The sequence below is a fragment of the Leuresthes tenuis genome, unplaced genomic scaffold (genome assembly GCF_036924035.1).
Source record: "Leuresthes tenuis unplaced genomic scaffold, fLeuTen1.0.hap1 SCAF_14, whole genome shotgun sequence".
Classification (NCBI taxonomy): Eukaryota; Metazoa; Chordata; class Actinopteri; order Atheriniformes; family Atherinopsidae; genus Leuresthes; species Leuresthes tenuis.
The window spans coordinates 33,826,623-33,845,020 of NW_027325368.1; the positions used below are offsets into that span (position 1 = coordinate 33,826,623).

At 40.1% G+C, this 18,398-nt stretch overlaps 1 protein-coding gene across 1 annotated transcript; it reads left to right on the top strand.

The window, feature by feature from the left end:
* Positions 1-1,282: 1,282 nt before the first annotated feature.
* Positions 1,283-5,862, top strand: plvapa (plasmalemma vesicle associated protein a). Its single transcript, XM_072363945.1, has 6 exons — positions 1,283-1,980; positions 2,205-2,271; positions 2,378-3,087; positions 3,745-4,720; positions 4,992-5,046; positions 5,497-5,862. Exons 1-6 carry the CDS (start codon positions 1,585-1,587, stop codon positions 5,528-5,530), a joined length of 2,238 nt encoding a protein of 745 aa, XP_072220046.1. The 5' UTR covers positions 1,283-1,584; the 3' UTR covers positions 5,531-5,862.
* The last annotated feature ends 12,536 nt before the right edge of the window (positions 5,863-18,398 follow it).

An 18,398-nucleotide genomic window follows, 5' to 3' on the forward strand; every position in this document is an offset into this window, starting at 1 on the left:
GATGACTTAGGGTTCTTATACACCAAACCAACATGAAGAACCAGTGGAAACAAGTATTCTGCTCTCTCTAAAGTCATTCACAGCTGTCCATCATTTCAATAAAATGACCTCCCACTGAACGCTTACTCCTCCAAAAAAGTCAGATAACCATTTACTTCAAGCCAAACTAACTCTAATAATGTATGTCTCCTAGTGTTTCTAATATCCTGCATTTGTTTTGCCTTTTTTCTATGATCTTGTACAAAAGGTTTTAACAACTCTGACCATGAACTGTTCTGCCATGAATTACAGCTTCCTGTCAAGATGGGACTTAGCATGCCAACAATACAAGGCAGGAAAAGTGGTCACTGGCAATGTCAGGCAATTAGGTTTCATTTTGGGTTCAGTTTCTGTGTGTATGTGGTTGTCCGATGTCACAGAGGAAAGCTTATTGACGTCATTATGTTGGACAGAGACTAACAGCAACAAAGAGGAACAATGTGCTCCATTGCCTCTTGCATGCTTGACTCAGGAAAACACTGTTCATGATGCCATTAAAATGTTTACAGGTTTACAGAGAAGCCTGGCGCAGCCTTTATGATGTATGACTTTTTGCAATAGAATTCAGAAAGTGTTGTGAGTAATGATTTCACTAAATCAGACATCAGTAATTCTTACTTTAGAGTTTGTTTAGCACTAAATGGTGCAAAATACAGTGCAGCAACAACTCTGTACAGTTTCAGAACTAGAAACACAACACCACCATTTTACAAAATACAAAATGCATTTTTAAATATATGTATAACTACCAACCTAAAATGCAAGAACATTTCTGCAAATACTACAACAAAACAGAAAGCACACGTAAAGCCATTTCAAATTATCCAAAAATTGTTAAATTATTATAGAAACAGAGAGAACACTATTAGAAATATATTTTTTGGTTTTCAGTTCTGTTTTATAAAATGTGGTTTTGCTGTTCTGTTTTTTTGTAGGTTTTTTGTTTTCCAGAAAAAGATTCTTGTCTTTTCTAAAATGTGTTTTTATGTACAGCTTGTTTTTTCAGTAGCTGTTGTTTTCTCTTTTTTTCAGTTGCCCTCTCTTAAATGTATTGTGTTTATACCTTAAACCCATCTTTAAAAGCAATAAATGTTAAAGATCTATGTTCATTTCCAAGACAGCAGTAAAAATAGGAAGGGTTTGTGTGTATGTGCAGGGGGAGTAACAGCCAATGGAGGGAGGAGAATGAAAACCACAACCTCTTCCCACTGAGAGGAACTGTAGGAGTTTATAAATTCCTGTGTATGTTTGTACCAAATCAATTTTCATGTTGTCAGAACTGCAGTTAGGAAACGTCTGGCCCACATCTGTGGTGTGACAGTATCTGTTAGAGGAAGAGGCATACATTTACAAGCAATGGACTTTCAAATCTGCTCGATGCTTTGAAATTGTTCAGCATTGTTCTAGCTATTCATTTGGCTTGAAGGGCGCTGGTGTTTGCACTGTGATTTGGAGATGAACTTTGTTTGAGCTCTGTAAACGGCTCAAAGTCATTTAAATCCTTGGATTACCATTTACCTTTTTGTTTACTCTCCATCTGCAGCAATGTACAGCAGTGGCTACACCCAGGTCAACAAGTTTAGCCCACAGGGCCAAAAAAAGATGCAGTACCGCTCAAAGGGCAAGAGTTGCGGCTACTACATGCGCATTGTGTTCTTCTTCTCCTCTCTAATTCAGTCTCTCATCATAGTCAGCCTTGTTCTCTTTCTGGTTTATGGAAAGAGTCAGGACTCTGCGTCCACAACACGCATCCAGGACCTGGAGAAGACCTTCAGCCGGCTGTCAATAGAAAACGTTGCCCTCAGGCAGCAGAGGCAAAACCTGACCCACTTACTCAATGCCACCCTAACTGACAAGGCTCGTAATGACTGGGATTTGGTCCGTCTACGTAATCTCTGCAACAAAACAATTTTTTTCATCAATGATTTTGATAAGAGACTGGTAAGAAACTGAATTAACCTTTTGATTATATTCAACAGATTATACCCTTGAGTACTGAAGCCATAATATCCTTAAAAGAAAGTTAAACACAATGCTGACAAAAGAATGTGTTAAAATGTAGTATGTTGTTTTTGCTGTTATTGTACAACTCAAAAATCAATTTCAAAATGACATAACAAATATACCTGAATTCCTAATGGCATTTCTTTCAATTATACAAACAGCAACAGTGCAACGCAGAGTTGTTTAATTTAAAGTTCAGATCTATTGGTGCTGGACGTGCAGCATCATGTAAGTATATTTCTTCAGAGCAAAGCCCAAAATGATCATATGATTGACTCATTTGAGCTAGCTGCAACTTAATTTATAAATCTCTTCTTTTTTGATATTTTTAAAGCACTCACTCCTATACAGTACAGTGGAACTGAGGAACTGAAAGCCAAGTATGATCTTCTGGAGTCAAACTTCACCCAAACAATGAAGAGCAGGATGATAGAAATGCACCTGCTTGTAAGAGAGAGGGACAACCTCAGCTTGGAGACTATTCGTCTAAGGAGAGACAAATCCACTCAAGAAAAAGAGTTACAAATCTACAGGCAAAATACAAAAGATGATTTTTATAATGCCCTGAAGAATGTCTCAAATGTCTCCAGGGCTTTCCTGAAGAAGATTGATTCTCTCTTCCCTAAACACATTGCTTTCCAGCTTACTTGTCCTAAGCAGAGAGAACACCTGGAGCAGATTCGTAGTAACTGTACCAATCTGTCCCAAGAAGTGGAGGAGAAGCTGCAGTCTTACCTGAACAAGATTGGAGATCACGTATCAAGCATCCAGGCGGAGAACAACCACCTGAAGGCAGAAAACTGGCGACTATCTGAAGACTACCGCTCATGCAGCCAAAATCTCACAAGGTTAATCGAGGAGCACAGAAAGAACAGAGAAGAGCTTCAGCAAAAACACGATGTTAACAAGGAGAGACTCCTGTTGGAAAAGATGAAGTTGATTGGAGAAATAGAAGTCCTGAATAACAATGTCAAGTATAAAAACAGAGAGGTGGATCACCTGACAGAGCGAATTGTGCAGCTCAACATGTCATGCATATCAAAGGTAATATTAAACTGCCATAATAGTTCACTTGAAAATACAGTGAGCACAGAATGGATTTTGAGAATATTTTGAAAATACTTTTTACAATAAAGTTACTCAACATAAAAGTTCACTTTCTAAACTACCTGCAAGATGTAGAAACTGATAGAATATTAGATATTTAAGAAGAGCATTCCTAAAGTAAATCTATGCGAGCATTTAAAGTTAATCCTCACATTGCTATTTGTTATGCGCTACAAATGTTTAAGTCGTAACCAGAGGGTTGTGCACACAAACATTTCATTTTTGTTGTTAATAGCACCCTCTGCAGAGACTGATGCCATATGTGCTCACCCATTGTAACATATAGACCACATAGTTACCTCAAAGCGCATATTGCTCTGAATGTTTACTGGAAATGATCCAGTTCAAGTGCAGAGAACAAAGAAGGAGAAGCAAATGGCTGCCAGTAAAGGACAAGAAGGGTTAAACTTGGCCTTTGAGCAGTCAATCAAAATTAAGTGTTTCCTGCTTATTGGCAACCTGTCCAGAATGTACCCTGAATCCCGCCCAGGACAACTGGGATAGGCCTCAGCACCCCACTCGGACAGGATTAGGCAGTAAATGACTAGATGAATAGATTTTTCCCATTTCAACACTAATTTCTTTTTTTTTCAGACAGGAACATTTCCGGGAAGTCTGAGCCTCCAGCCAAACACACAGACAAAGCTTGGGTGGGACATTTTTGGTGGTGCTGGATCCAGCTCTTCGTCATCAAGCTCTTCTACTTTGGGTCAGTTAGGTAGGACAGGGTCAGATTCAAGCTTTAGCTCTGGGTCAGCTTTCAATAAGCCAGGATCAACTGGAGCAGGTTCATCAAGATCATTATTCCCATCATCTGGGTCAAGTTCAAGCATAAGTAATGCTGGGTTAGGAATGAGTAAACCAGGATCAACTGGAACAGGTTCATCAAGATCATTATTCCCATCATCTGGGTCAAGTTCAAGCATAAGTAACACTGGGTTAGGAATCAGTAAGCCAGGATCAACTGGAGCAGGTTCATCAAGTTCATTGTTCCCATCATCTGGGTCAAGTTCAAGCATAAGTAACACTGGGTTAGGAATCAGTAAGCCAGGATCAACTGGAGCAGGGGCATCAAGTTCATTGTTCCCATCATCTGGGTCAAGTTCAAGCACAAGTAACACTGGAGTCAGTAAACCAGGATTAAGTGTGGGAGCTTTTTCAAACTTTGGAATGACAGGGTCAAGTTCAAGTCTTAGTCCAGGTGGGACAGGCTCAAACAAACCAGCAGTGAGTGGGAGGGGCTCAACAGCTATTGGGTCATCATTTGGGTCATCAGGGTCAAACCCAAGTCTAAGCTCTGGCGGGATAGGCTCAAATAAACCATCATCAAGTGGAAAACCTTCCTCAGGCTTGGGTTTTGGGTCATCATCTGGGTCAACTGGATCAAGTGTGTCAGCCAGTAAAAGTGGGTCAACCAACTCTGGATTTTCTTGGTTTGGGCTGGGGAGCAGTAACTCAGGGCAAAGTAAGACGGGAAGTGTACCAGGGAAAACATCAAGTGGCAATAGTTTCAGTGGCGCTGGATCTTCTTTTGGTGGAGGAAGGACGAATGCGCTGGGAGGTGGCCTAGGTAAGCGCAAATTCATGCACTAGTGGCAACTGTATTTCATTAGTTCGTATTTCTGATTCTTGAACAGGATGTTCAGGATTCATCAGTTCTTAGTGCTGTCGCAAAAAAATATATTTTTTAACTAGTTACATTGATGATCGCAATTCCTTCATTAAGTTTGTTGAAGATTGCCAGTAATCTTTAGGGGTACCTTAAGACTAGCTTGATTGATTAACTCAATGGCATTACCATACTGACAAATCCATTTTTTTCCTATTTGTTTAACCAACAGATATAAACCAGCACCTACAAGATCTGCAACGTCTGATCAACCCCTCTCGCCCACAGTAAGTAGAATTATCCTGGCAGTAGTTATAGACTATAAATTGTTTTGAGGGTTTGTTGATTTTTTTTCTTTATAGCTGAATAGGGAGTGAACAGAGGTAGTATTCCATCTATGTTATCATCAACAAAGACCCATGACAAAATAAGCGATATGTGTAGTCTACCACTCAGTACTTTTATGTTCCTACCCTTGCCCGCAGTTATTCAGTACCAAACACACTGCTTCCTTCAGATAACATGAATAAATTAATATCTATGTAGTTACAGATTTAAAAAAAAGGATAAAAATATATTTTATTATTTATTGATTGGTTTTGGTCTTTTCCGGGGGTTTGCTGAAGCTAAGGAAAGTAGAAACATTGAGTGATCCTTTAACAAAGAGTTGCAATGTTTTTAAGGTTGGTGCTCAAAATAAACCAGTATAATCATTTATATTTTCTTTCTTTCTCTAGGGAGAAACAAGATCTCTCCAGAATGCTGGGTTAACCCAAAAAATGACTTTAAAAAAAGATTTTCCATCCATAACCTCAGTAATATAATGCATCTATAACAAGGAACTAAATGCAAGTCTCTCATAGTGAGCTCACCTATTTTCTATCAACAAAGTTACTGTATGGTGTAGTTTCTACAGTTGGTTATTCAATATGCATGCGTGAAAGTCATTTGAAAACTTTTGCACTTTTCAATTAAAAATGTGAAGTTTGTGTCTTCCAGTGTATTCACACATTATGCTTTATCAATAAGAAAACATCCATAAATGATGTAGTATGTTTATCCTGTAAATACATGAAAATAAAAGCATTGTTAAATCATAATCACATCTATTGTACCTGTCTCTCCTTGTTCTTTATAAACAAGGCTATTTAAAATGTTATCCCACTCAGACTCGGAAATAACTGTTTGTCCTCATGTGCGTCACCTATTGTGTTCCTAATTGTCTTCAAATGACCCCACCAGCCCGTCCTGCAATGATTTACTGCCAACACGTTTTAATCCCTCTATAATGTTTATATTTACCTGCCAACCTGTCAGTAGACAGGTGGAGACAGACGAGGGTAACCTTTGGAAATACATTTTTGAATACATGCCATCACTAACAACACAGAAACATCTCTTCACTGTGGGAAACACGGATATCCAAAGTCTAAATAAAATCTAAATATCTCTGATGAAGCACACATGAAGGAAGAAGTGAAGGAGGTATCTGAAGAGTCCTGGTCATCCTTAACAACCCTATATGTATATACATATGAAAAAAAACAATCAGATGTTATCTGCGGTTTCATTTTTGGTGAATGTTTGACTTTTCAAACAAACAAAAGAAATGATACATACAAAACATAAACAGGGCTGTTTGATAATGTATAGAAATAAATATCCCAGTGTTTAAACATGAGATATGGATGGGACATTTTCTTTCCATCATTTAGGCATAATTGTTTAACAATATATTATTGATATGTGGAATCAATTCAGTAAATATTAATTTCGTTTCAACATCATGGCGGAAAAATGGAGCAAAGTCAAATCATTTTTTTAAAGCCATAATATGAACAAACATCCTGTTCGTTGCACTGTGAGGGGGTGGAAGGTTATGATAAATCCGAGAACCAAAAGTGTATTTGTGTTGGTGCCAGTACCCGCTGTACTCCCGTGACGGGACAGCTCTCTCCTGCCTGAAGGATATCCTTTGTTTAACATCAAGTGTTTTTCCACATTTGGGATGTGCAGCTTACTGCAGGAGTAGTTCTGAGGATATTAAAGGTCAACTGGTTGGTTGCTTCAGGGAGTCACTTTATTAGACCGATTGAGACAAAGGATGCATTAAAACTATTTTTCTGGAAAATCATCCCAATGATGCTGATCTTAGAAAATATTTTTCTTATCTGCTCATTGCATCTTTCCTGTCAAGTCATGACATGTCTGTGCACAAGACACACACTTTTCCACGGAGTACCACTTACACAGACACAGTGGGCTCCTAAAAGGAGAAATTAATTCAATCTTCCATTGCACCTACATGTTATCAGCTAGTTAAACGATTCAGCAACTCCCTAAAAGTTATATATGACATTTATATAAGTTCATTTATTATACTGCATCTTGAATGAAATGCTTTACATTGCATTAGTCTTCTCAGGTTAAACATTATACAGTCAATCAAACTGAGATTAGAGAGCTAAAGAAGGAGACGCTGAAGCTGTCAAATGAACTCAAAAGTCAAATGTGTTCAGGTGTGATTATTCAAGCGGAAGCTCGACAGATCGTCAGATCTCGACAGATATCACACTTAGCTTGTAACATTGTTCACACAAGCAAAAAGTCCTCACTGGTGTTAGCTCTGTGACATCAGTCCAATAAAGTATATCTCTTTTTCTAGGTTGAGATCAAACATTTTTTTGCTAAAACTAGACACTATTAAATGTGTTTTCAGATTAGTTGTAAACATTTATTTCACAGCCAATGAATTCTTGACAATGTTGATCCTCAGCATTGTGATGACTATTGATGAAGAGTTGGAGCCATTGTGCAAGAGTGGCCTCTTCCCTCCTTTTCCTTAAGCAGGAAATTGAATGGGTGGTTATGATTACGACCTCCTTCCTAATCTAGGGTTGCAGGACTGTTGTCTCTTTTGTGGGTTGCTGCTGGTATTCCCACTTCACTGTGACTTCTAATTACATTTCCTATCCCCTGGGCCTCCCTTAACATCATGTCGGTGAGATGTTGCCCAGCCTTGAGCCCTTTTTACACTGGTCAAAAAAACCCACTAACACGCATAAAATATGTGACTCTTGAGTACAGTGTGAGTGTGTCTATTTGTCCCTCAGTCCTGTATTTTCAGCTCAACATCAATCAGCATGGTTACATGTACAGTCGAGTCAAGGTATGGTTACACCTTACACCTACACCTTAACTAGACCAGTCAACCGATCCGTTTTGTTCACAGCACTACAATTTCAGCATGTACAATTAGGGCTGGGCGATATGGGAAAAAGTCATATCACAATATTTTTTTTATATCAATCGATATATATCGTGTCCATAACTTTCAGTAACCACTTGAACCCCTTATTTTCCACCGTGCTTATTGGTAGCATGTCTTTTGCAGTACAATAAGCTACTGCATTTGTAATATCACAGTGTCTCTTAGATTTTGTGTCATACAACATGGCGCTGGATGAAGTAGACTCTATGGCCTTCTGTTGCTGCTGCACAGCCGTTGTTATTGGGGGAAGAGTAGCACCTGTTCCGGGCTGTGTTTGTAAATGTTTTCATTCTCCATGTTCAAACGGGTGTCGCTGTTTCAGGTGATGATAAAGATTAGTCGTATTCTCTGTCTACAGCAGCTTTGGAAGAATCTTTAGAACCTGATTTGTATTTAGACTGTTTTTGTCCAGTCAAACTCTCTGAGCTAGTGCTGTGCTATATGGACAAAATTTTATGTCCATATAGGTAGTTTTATATCCCAATAACAATATATATATGAAGGGCCATGAAGCCCTTCTTTTCGACAGTATATACTGGGGCCATGTCTTGACCTATGAATTTAGAGATGGCGTCTGTGATTTTGTGGTGTCTGTGGGACTGCTTATCATAGGGGATGCCTTTGGTCAACGATACGTTCAGGCTTGTTCGGTGTGTTTTTTTCTTTCTTTGTGGTTTTGAGGTAGTTTGTCGCATCTTCATGCTCTCTGTACTGTTCTTCATGTCATGTCTTTAAGGGATAGAACAGATTAGATGTGTTCGAGTCGCTAGTAACGACTTGTTGGCGGCATGTTTTGCAAATTACTGTTGTCTGTCTTGTCTTTTCAGCACTAATTCCTCTCTGGGTTCTGTTTCCATTGTGTTTTCCATCGTACTCTCCATCATGCTCTCCGCCTCTGCCATGTTGTTGTTTGTATCTATGCATGCTCCCCTTGTACTGCCGCAAAATGAGTCTTTGCGGGTGACGTAAAAATGCTACTGCAAAGTAGTAGCGTTACATTAGCGTTGCAGTTACATTTAGCCTTCATTCATTGTTCATACAATGTGTAACAACATGTAATTTTGATAAAAAAAAACAATATAAACAATAGAGGGTTATATATTGTACGGAAGACATTTTTATATCGCACTATGATATATATCATACTATCGCACTGCACTACTCTGAGCTAACCACGATAGCTTCTTCTAAACCATCTGTCAAGATCGGTGGTGAAGGTAGGACCCAGATGCAGTTCTTCAAAGTAAAACTTGATTTATTTACAAAAACAGGGAGCAAGAACAAAAAGCACGGCTGAGCTAAATAAGACTATGAGGCAAGAACCAGACTTAACAAGACTTAACCGTGGTGTGAAAGGTTAGTGAGGATTCTGCCCTGAGTGAAGGAAATCAGGAAACTATATACTATGGGGTGGTGATTCGTGATGAGGTGCAGCTGTGGAACAGAAAACAGGTGACTTGAGTGAAACTAAGTGGCAGGGGAAAAACATGACAAGAACATAACAAAGAACCTGAAAACATGAAGATCAAACATAAAACGTGACAGAACCTGAAACATAACAATAATCAAAACATAAACTGTGACACCATCTACTTGTATTGTAGACCCAATCCCAACCAGATGGTTCAAGGAGGTTTTCCCTTTATTCAACACTTGCTTCTGCAACCATGTTGTGTTCCATGATTACAATGAATTGAATTCCAATTGGCTTGAATTGGACTATATCGAGATGCTTTGAGATGACAATTGTTGTAATCTGGCGCTATATAAATAAAATTGAAATTAAAATTGAATTGAAATTGTATTTGATTTTTATTTAACCTTTATTTAAACAAGAAAAACCTCACTGAGATTAAAAATATATTTTTCAAGAGTGTCCGCGCGAAGACGGGCAGCGGTACATTGAACTGTTTCAGACAAACACGTACACAAAAAAAATATCCATCCATCCGAGAGAGAGGCGGGGTACACCATGTACAGGTTGCCAGTCCATCACAGGGCCACGCAGAGACAAACAACCACACACACTCACACTCACGCCGAAGGACAATTTTAGAGTCACCAGTTAACCTGACATGCATGTTTTTGGATGGTGGGAGGAAGTCGGAGAACCCAGAGAGAACCCATACATACACGGGGAGAACATGCAGACTCCACACAGAAGTTGAACCTGGAACCTTGTTCCTGTGAGGTGATGGTGCTAACTACAACACCACCGTACATAACATAGAATCAGGTCAAAACAAAAATGGCTCATGTGATAAAAATTTGCATCAGTCAAAATATCTGCAGCCAGATGTCACTTGACAACCTCTTAAAAGAGTCCAGTGAAACCAGATTTTTAGGTTTCAGGTCTTTTTGTAGTTTATTCCAAGTAAATGGAGCTGCAAACCTGAATGCCTTTTTTTCCAGTTCAGTTCTGACTTTTGGAACAAACGGTAAAAAAAAGATCCTGAGAACTAAGGTTATAGGCTTCTGTGCTCCTCTGACTGATGTAGGTCAGAAGGTAGGATGGGAGCAGACCTAGTGTTACGGGGTAACAATAAAGTGTCCAGGGCTGAGGAAATAAAACAAGGAGAACTTATGGGTGATTTTAAAGAGTTGTTTATTTATTAAGAAATAGTAACACTATTCAAACAAAACCCAAAAGAAAAACACAGTCCTAACAGAACCTGTTGAGAAAATCAAGAGCCTAAATGATTAACAGGACAACCAAAACAAAATGCAAACAATCCCCCTCCTTCCACTGAAAGAGTTACACTCTCCGATCTTACCGCACTGCACAAGCTGCAAACGCACTAACAATAACTGGCCCCATTGGGACTGGGTGGCATCTTCCTCCTCCTTTTAAAATGGTAGCCCAGTGATAAGACCTACTCAGCCACAGCTGGGACAACTCACCTGGCTCCAGGACTAAGAGGAATACACACACACAATATAATATATGACCCTCGGGTCATAACACCTAGAATAGACTAATAAATCAAAATATGCCAGTGATTAAGTCAACAAGCAGACAAAAACCATCCAACACAAGCATACAGTAAACAATGATGTGTAAGATATAAAATTTGTGATGAACCTCAGAGTTCCATGATACACGGTATCCAGGGACTGTAGGCTTTGAGAGCAGGCGTGCATATACAAAACATCACCATAGTCCAGCACAGACATGATTTTATACGAAAGAAAAAAACCAACTAGTTTCATTTTTAGTCTTTTAACAAGCTGCTGAATCTGTGCAGTTGTCTGTGCCTTGTCCACCTGCGCCCAGGCCACCCCAGGTTTCCAGTTCTCCGACCACCAATCAGTGGTTTCAGTGACACCAAAGGTGAAATAATAACTCTCTTTGAATATTGCAGACGGATGGAGTCAGGGGTCAGTCACTGGACACAGACAACACGGAGAGACCTGCTAGAAGGAGAAGAGGGTCCAGGCAGGCCTCTCACACCTCCTTCACACAGGCACAGCTTCCAGTAGCTCGCTCACCAGCACCTCCGGCGCCTTAGCCTCCCCTGAACCGGCCCTCTCCAGCGCCCAAGTCTCCGAACCCCGTCAGTGACACTCAAGTATCTGCACAAACCAGGGACCCAGCAGACCTCCAGGCCCTCATCAAAACCCTCCTGAGCTTTCATGATTGCTTGGTGGAGGGGGTCGGTCCTTGGGAGAAACTGAGAGTGGCAAGCAAGATGATGGACATACTCCAGGAGAGGCCTGCTCTTCGGCTGCCTGGATTGGCGGAGCTCTGGGTGCAAGCTAGAATGGTGTACCATGCAGCCACGGTGGAGATTGGTGGACCGTCATATGAACAAGTAGCTGCCATTTCTGCTCCAGCCTTTGTCTCTCCAGCCTCCTTGTTCCCTGCCATTCCAGCACTACAGCCTCCAGCTGCACCAGTCCCTACTCCAGAGGGAGCTCCGCCGAGCTCGCCTCTTCCTGCTTCTGCTCCAGACGTGGCCCAGCCAGGCTCGCCTCTTCCTGCTTCTGCTCCAGAGAGGGCACAGCCAGGCTCGCCTCTTCCTGCTTCCATTCCAGAGGGGCCCAGCCAGCCGTACAGTCATTCCAGCCATGCCAGTTCCTGCTCCAGAGGGGGTCCAGCGGGGCTCACCTCTACCTGATTCTGCTCCAGAATCAGGTTAAACAGGGCTCTGTCACGATCGATGTATTTTTTATTTTTTCTGGTCAGTCTGTTTAGTCTCATATTAGTTTAGCCTCACCTTTCCTTAGTTCCCGCCTGCCAGTCATAAGCTCCACTCCCTTCACCTGTGTTAATTATCTTCAGCTATCTCTTCTCACTAATCACTCTCCCCATGTATTTAGCCTCCCAGTTCTCTTCAGTCATTGTCAGATCCTCCATCAATTTACCCATCTCGCAGATTCAGCTTCCTGGTTTTTCTACATTGAGTTTTCGTTAGTTCTTCCACAGGTGTTTGTTGTTTTTTTTTTTGTTAAGTTTTGTGGTTCTCCAGCGTTGGCTGTAGTTTTCATTTATATTATAATAAACTCTTTAAGTTTCCATCTGTCTCCTGTCCCGTTTCTGCATCTGGGTCCTCCTTTGTCTCCATCACCAAACCGTAACAGAATTAGAAAACAGTGGACAGTGTTAACTGTAACAAAATAAAAATAAAATTTTGCATTTGATATGTTATGATTGATGTAAAGTATGAACAAAAGTGGCCCAAGAACTGACCCTTGTGGCACACCTTTTGTCAAAGTGAGTGAGCTGGATGTGCAGCTGTCTACCTGCACAAACTGAGTTCTGTCCATCAGGTAGTTTGGTCCACGATGTCAAAAGCTTTAGACAGATCGATTAAAAGGGGCTGCACAGTGCTGTTTTTTTTTTATCAATAAAATCATTAAAAACATTAAAGACTGTGTAAAGTGAATTCAGTCATTTTCTTCTAAACACATTAAATCGGTCATAAATGTATTTCTCAACAATATCTAAGCATTTCAACCATTTAGATTGGAATTGTGGAGCTAGGCTTCACAAACTGTGTTTCAACATTTTTGTGTCAGGATTTAATGGGCAGGTCTGAAATCACGTAACACTTTACGTAACACGTGGTGTTTAGCATTAGCCTGCACTTGCTGCTGTAGCAGTATAAATACATTCAGCGCATTAGCCTCGGTGGTTTACCCGCTCGGTCCCGAGTCTCGGATAGCATAGCATGGTAGTTTGCAGCTAGCTGGCTAACTAACAACTGTAACTAACTCGTCATGTCTCCTCCTCGTTTGTGCATCTTCCCTGGATGCCACAGTGTCCAGGGTAGTGGCTCCATTACTTTATTTAAATTTCCAACTGTCAAGGGCATCAAGAAATTAAGGTGGATCGATTTTGTTTGGAGCTACTGTGGAACATTAATAATCACCACCACCACCTGTCTCTGCAATGTCTGCACTTTACCCCCGATAGTTTCACCAACTATCACCAGGTAAAGTCTGGATTTCTGAACAGTCCGTTGAGGCTGGTCAGGGGGCCGCCCGTCTCCCTCCCGGGCTTACGTCCTCTCGTCCCGCCAGCAGCAGGTACCATCATCGCTGCCACCGGCATTATGTGCCCGTCAGAGAGTGCAAGTAACGTTATGTGCTTACAATACTGTACATTTTGGCAATTAAATCCATTTTGCTAAATGTGCAAAAAAGTATTTTACGTGTGCACTCTGTCAAGCCCGCGTAATATTAGCATGAATGTAATCATGACATAATTTGGCCTCATTCCCTGAGCGTAGTCCATGTGACAGCACAATGATAATCTACAGGTAATATGGTAATTTAAAAAAACAAATGCATATGGAATGTTTTATAGTAACTTTTTTTAAGTCTTAGTTTGATGTTTGATGCCTATGAAACACACTCGATTTCTGAGTATTTATTCCTCATACTGATGGCTACATATGAACTGCTGTTATAGACCAGTGTGGCCAGCTGTGGCTTTAACCTCATGCAGATCAGGAGCGAGCGAGTGAGAGAAGAGAGGCATCAATAATTCTGTAAGGACAGAATAGCCTAAATGTTGTTGATTTGGTAAATGGTGACATGTTAGATATAAACACCATGACTACTCACCCTCCTCAACTTGTCCTCTCAATCACATACAATCTATAATCGTTTTCAAAATCAACATCTAATCTGTCCTTATAAAATAATCTCAACCAATATGACCGCTATGGCGGTCCGAGGAATAAATCCTTAGAAATCAGTAATAATAATAAGACCTCCCGTTGCTGTTGTGCTGGTAGGTATTCAGTGCATGCTTTAGGCCAGGTAAGCCTGTACAAACACCTCATTAGCATTCTCATTGCTCAACCTTTTTATTTGAAGATTCACTAGATAGGAAATTTTAATCTGAAAAGTAAGAGTAGATACAGATAAAACAGCATAAAGTTTAAATGCCCAGGTAATGTACAAGGAATAGTTAAGTAATGTATTTTTTAGACAAGTCATTTTTACCGTTATCTGTTTTGACAAAGCAGTCTCTTCCAAAGACAAAAGAGACAGTGTCCCAGTGTGGTGACGTGAAGAAAGACAACAGGGAAATTTTATGTCGAACAAACTGCTTTGTGGGGACAAGGACCGTGTCAACACAGCTGTCCAAAAGAAATTCAGGGTTGCGTGACTGTGTGTTTGTGTGGTTTCAGGGGTTATAGATGAATCCTTGCTTTTTCTTCCGGTCACATTACAACAGTAACCAATGGCAACCGAGGTGGAGCAGCTGTATTTGCAGTTGGAGCTCATCAATATTGAAGAACAAATGCTTAAATTGTAAATGTTGAAGCGCAGGCAACAGAGAAGACGTTTGCAGAGGTGGTCTGTACGACCGGTCGAGGCTGAACGGGTGAATTTACAACACAGGTTCACCCACTGAGGGACCTGGATGAACAAATGCACTTTAGATACTTTCAAATGTCAACGGGCCGATTTGACGAACTTCTTCGCCATATACAGCCATTAAGACCGGAAAAGGCAACTGACGGAAATAACGTTCTGAGGGGACCAATCACAGCCCTTGCGGTCCGCATCAACGCGCCGCGTAGTTAGAATTTTTTGGAAGTGCGCGTCAGGCACGGCGTAGGGGTCCACATCGACGTGACACAAAAGCATAAAGTAGTCTTTAGACATAACACTAAATCTTAGGAAGTCTTATCAGTAGCAACATTTGAATATATATTTTCCAAGTTCTCAGGCTACAGTATCCACCAGGAGTGTTGCTGTGACACAACATTCCAGTTTCGTCCGCTACAATCTTCAACTCCACTCAAGCAGAAAGCCTTACCTCCTAGCCATCAACAAAGCGTCCTCACTTGGAATTTCCATCTATTTAGGAGTCTGAAAATAGTGAGAGCTTCGTAGATCCTGACGACTCCACCTACTTCACCACGTCTGAATAATTTGATACCACCGATGAACAGTAAGTTAACTTTGCTTCTTATTGATCCTTACTAATGTTAAATAATAGAAACAATGAATTTGTCAATATATATTCTCACATCAGCATTTATATGCTAATATGTATGATATACTTTATAACAAATGTTGCCTGTGGTTTTCTTTGTTAACAGAGCACCAACCAAGATACTGGAGATATTTTACTGTCGGAGAGCCAGAAAAGAATTGCGTTTTAACCAGACTGTTTAACCAGAGTATCTTGAGGGGGTTACTCTGCAAAGACCTTTGACATTACTGCTTTAATTAGTCATTTAAAGGCCAAACACCCCGAGCAGCATGCTCAGTATGAGAGAGACGGCTGCAGCAACAAAGTGGAAAGCTCTGTGTCCCAGCACCCCCACTCTGTCCGCGGCCGACATCTTCGAAAAGACAAAAAAGTTTGCAAAGGACAGTGACAAAACAAACGGAATCACAAATAAGGTAATGGTAGACTTGTACCAAAAGGACAATAATTAATTTGTTGTGGGTTTATCCATGCACTTCCGTTTTTTTGGGAAAGAGCTTCTAATGCAGGTTTTGTTTGAAGGCCGACAGAGTAGATATTTCTGAACTCAAGGGTAATATAAATGTGAAACTAGTGGAATATTCAAATGTCAGAATATTAAATAAACATTTACTTTCTTTGAAAATCATGTCTAAAAATGTATTTTATTTATGCAATATTTAAAAAAAAGAAAAGAAAGCTCAATAACTACATTCGGTATTCGGCCAAGCGTTTAATTTTTATTCGGCTTCGGCCACACATTTTCAATTCGGTGCATCCCTACTCTTCTTCTATCTGACTTACTACTCAGTGTCACAGACAGCTTATTGTAATTGTTGAATTGTAGCAGTATAGTATAGGATAAAATGATAAAAGAAGGTAACTGGCTATATGAGTATTATGCAATGTCATGAGCTCTCCTGTGTTTCAGAATATGTCACTGAGCTCATGGACCTCTTTAACAAGGTCATCCACGACCCTGCACCCCTCGTTGCTGAGCTGAAGGAAGTAGATGTTCCTGCATTCCTGTGCTCCCATTATGAGCGACCTGAGAAGGCATACGCTATAGAAAAGCATGTGTCCAGGTCCAGCTCTGGATGAACATTCAGCTCCAACACATGGAAATTAATGTTAATCCAGATGTGGAAAGAGCTAGTGTTCTTTCCACATGCAGTTTTCAGTGTCTTCCTGAAGCAATGTACGCATGGAAAAGGAAGGGCTGAATCTCTTGAAAAATCTGGTGCCAAAGTGGTTTCCGAGGTACCCATGAGGTATGTTGTGTATATGCAGTGGTCATGATGACAGCCTAATGTCTCTTTTCCTTATTCCTGTCTTGTTTTCTTTTCCCATGCACAGGTCTCAGTGTTTTCCTCCAGCATATCTGGCAGCCACTGTTCCTGTGGCTTACCTTGTGCCTAGACTTGGAGGTATATACTTTTTTCAAGCCTGCATAGCTTCCTGACATTTTTTTTTGTAAAAGAAGTTGTGACTCACAAATATGTCATTACTCCATAATAGATTTATGAACAAATAACAATATAAGTAAGCAATAACTACAAATAATAAATCAATCTAAATGGGAGGTTTAAAACGTGTGTATTCCCCATCGTCATCAGGGTACTCCTGGTGAATGTGGTGGACAACACAGGAGGGGATGACAACCCGGTTGTCCTTTCCTAGGTATCACCAGGACCAGGACACAAAACTCCTGTAGCCCAGGTAGCGAGCACGCCTGTAATAAAAAAATAAAAAAATACTTTGATTCGTATTTTTTTAAATCTAGGTTTGTTTTTGGTATGTTGTCCTCTGTGTAATCAAATTTGACACTGCGGAGCTGACTTTCACAAAACATTATTGATAACCTATCTGAAACCAAGCTAAACTTATTTGTTTTGTTGATGTACTGAACAAAAACAGCCTTTCCCTCCACATTTTTGTCATGCCTTACAGATTGGGACCTCAGAAGATGAGTTTGATTCATCAACTTGCAGTCTGCCTCATCATTTTGGCTGAATGGATGGACAAGAAAATGAACGGCGTTTTTTTTTATTCCATGGAATTTCCATGACCTCACAGCTACATTTTAAGAATACAGAAATAAAAATAACCTTGTGATTGCTTGTAAAAAAATTCCAATTATGTGCATTCAGTATATACATCTATATATCAAAGTAATGTACATGTTGGTTGATTTACTATGTTGTGATAGCCATGTGAAAAACAGCGACAGAATGATATATTGTTTGCAATCTATGTAACACAAGAGTTGATATATAGCTCAGGAAGATAAGGGATTAAAATGGATAGAGTCAAGCATCACTTGTGCTTTGAGTGTATGTGAAATTGCACATTAGTCGACAATAATATGATTGTATAAACGGTACTAACCCTTACCTGTCTTTAAAAGTCATGTCATTTGAACAACACCAGTGTAATTTATAAACGTCCAAAATCAATTAAAAAATCTTATATTGTGTAACTTACACATCTTTCCTTTGCCTCCAGTGGCAAATGGTCTGCCTGATAAATGTTTAGGGCTGGGAGTAGGGGTTCAGGCAGACTGTCTCCAGGCCTGGATGAAAAGTCATGCAGCATGGCTCTTCAGGCAGCTCTCCACATGTATGTGCAATAAGGTGTTTTAGTGGCAGACATCTAGTATGCTGCTGCTTATGTATTCATTATTTGAATTATTATCGTGAAAAACAGTTTTTATTTACATACACAATTCAGCTCCTTGCAGCAGACATTTTCCACCTCTGTGGGCATTGTTCTGCCCGCAAGCATGTCGTGCTCAAATGACGTGAAAGCACACCCATTATACAACTAATGCTAACAAAAATAAAATGTATAATCAAAATATATCCATATTGATGGACAGTTTGCTCCCAAATTTAAAAGTTTTTTGCGCGTGTGCATTCTTTTATATTTTCTAAAAA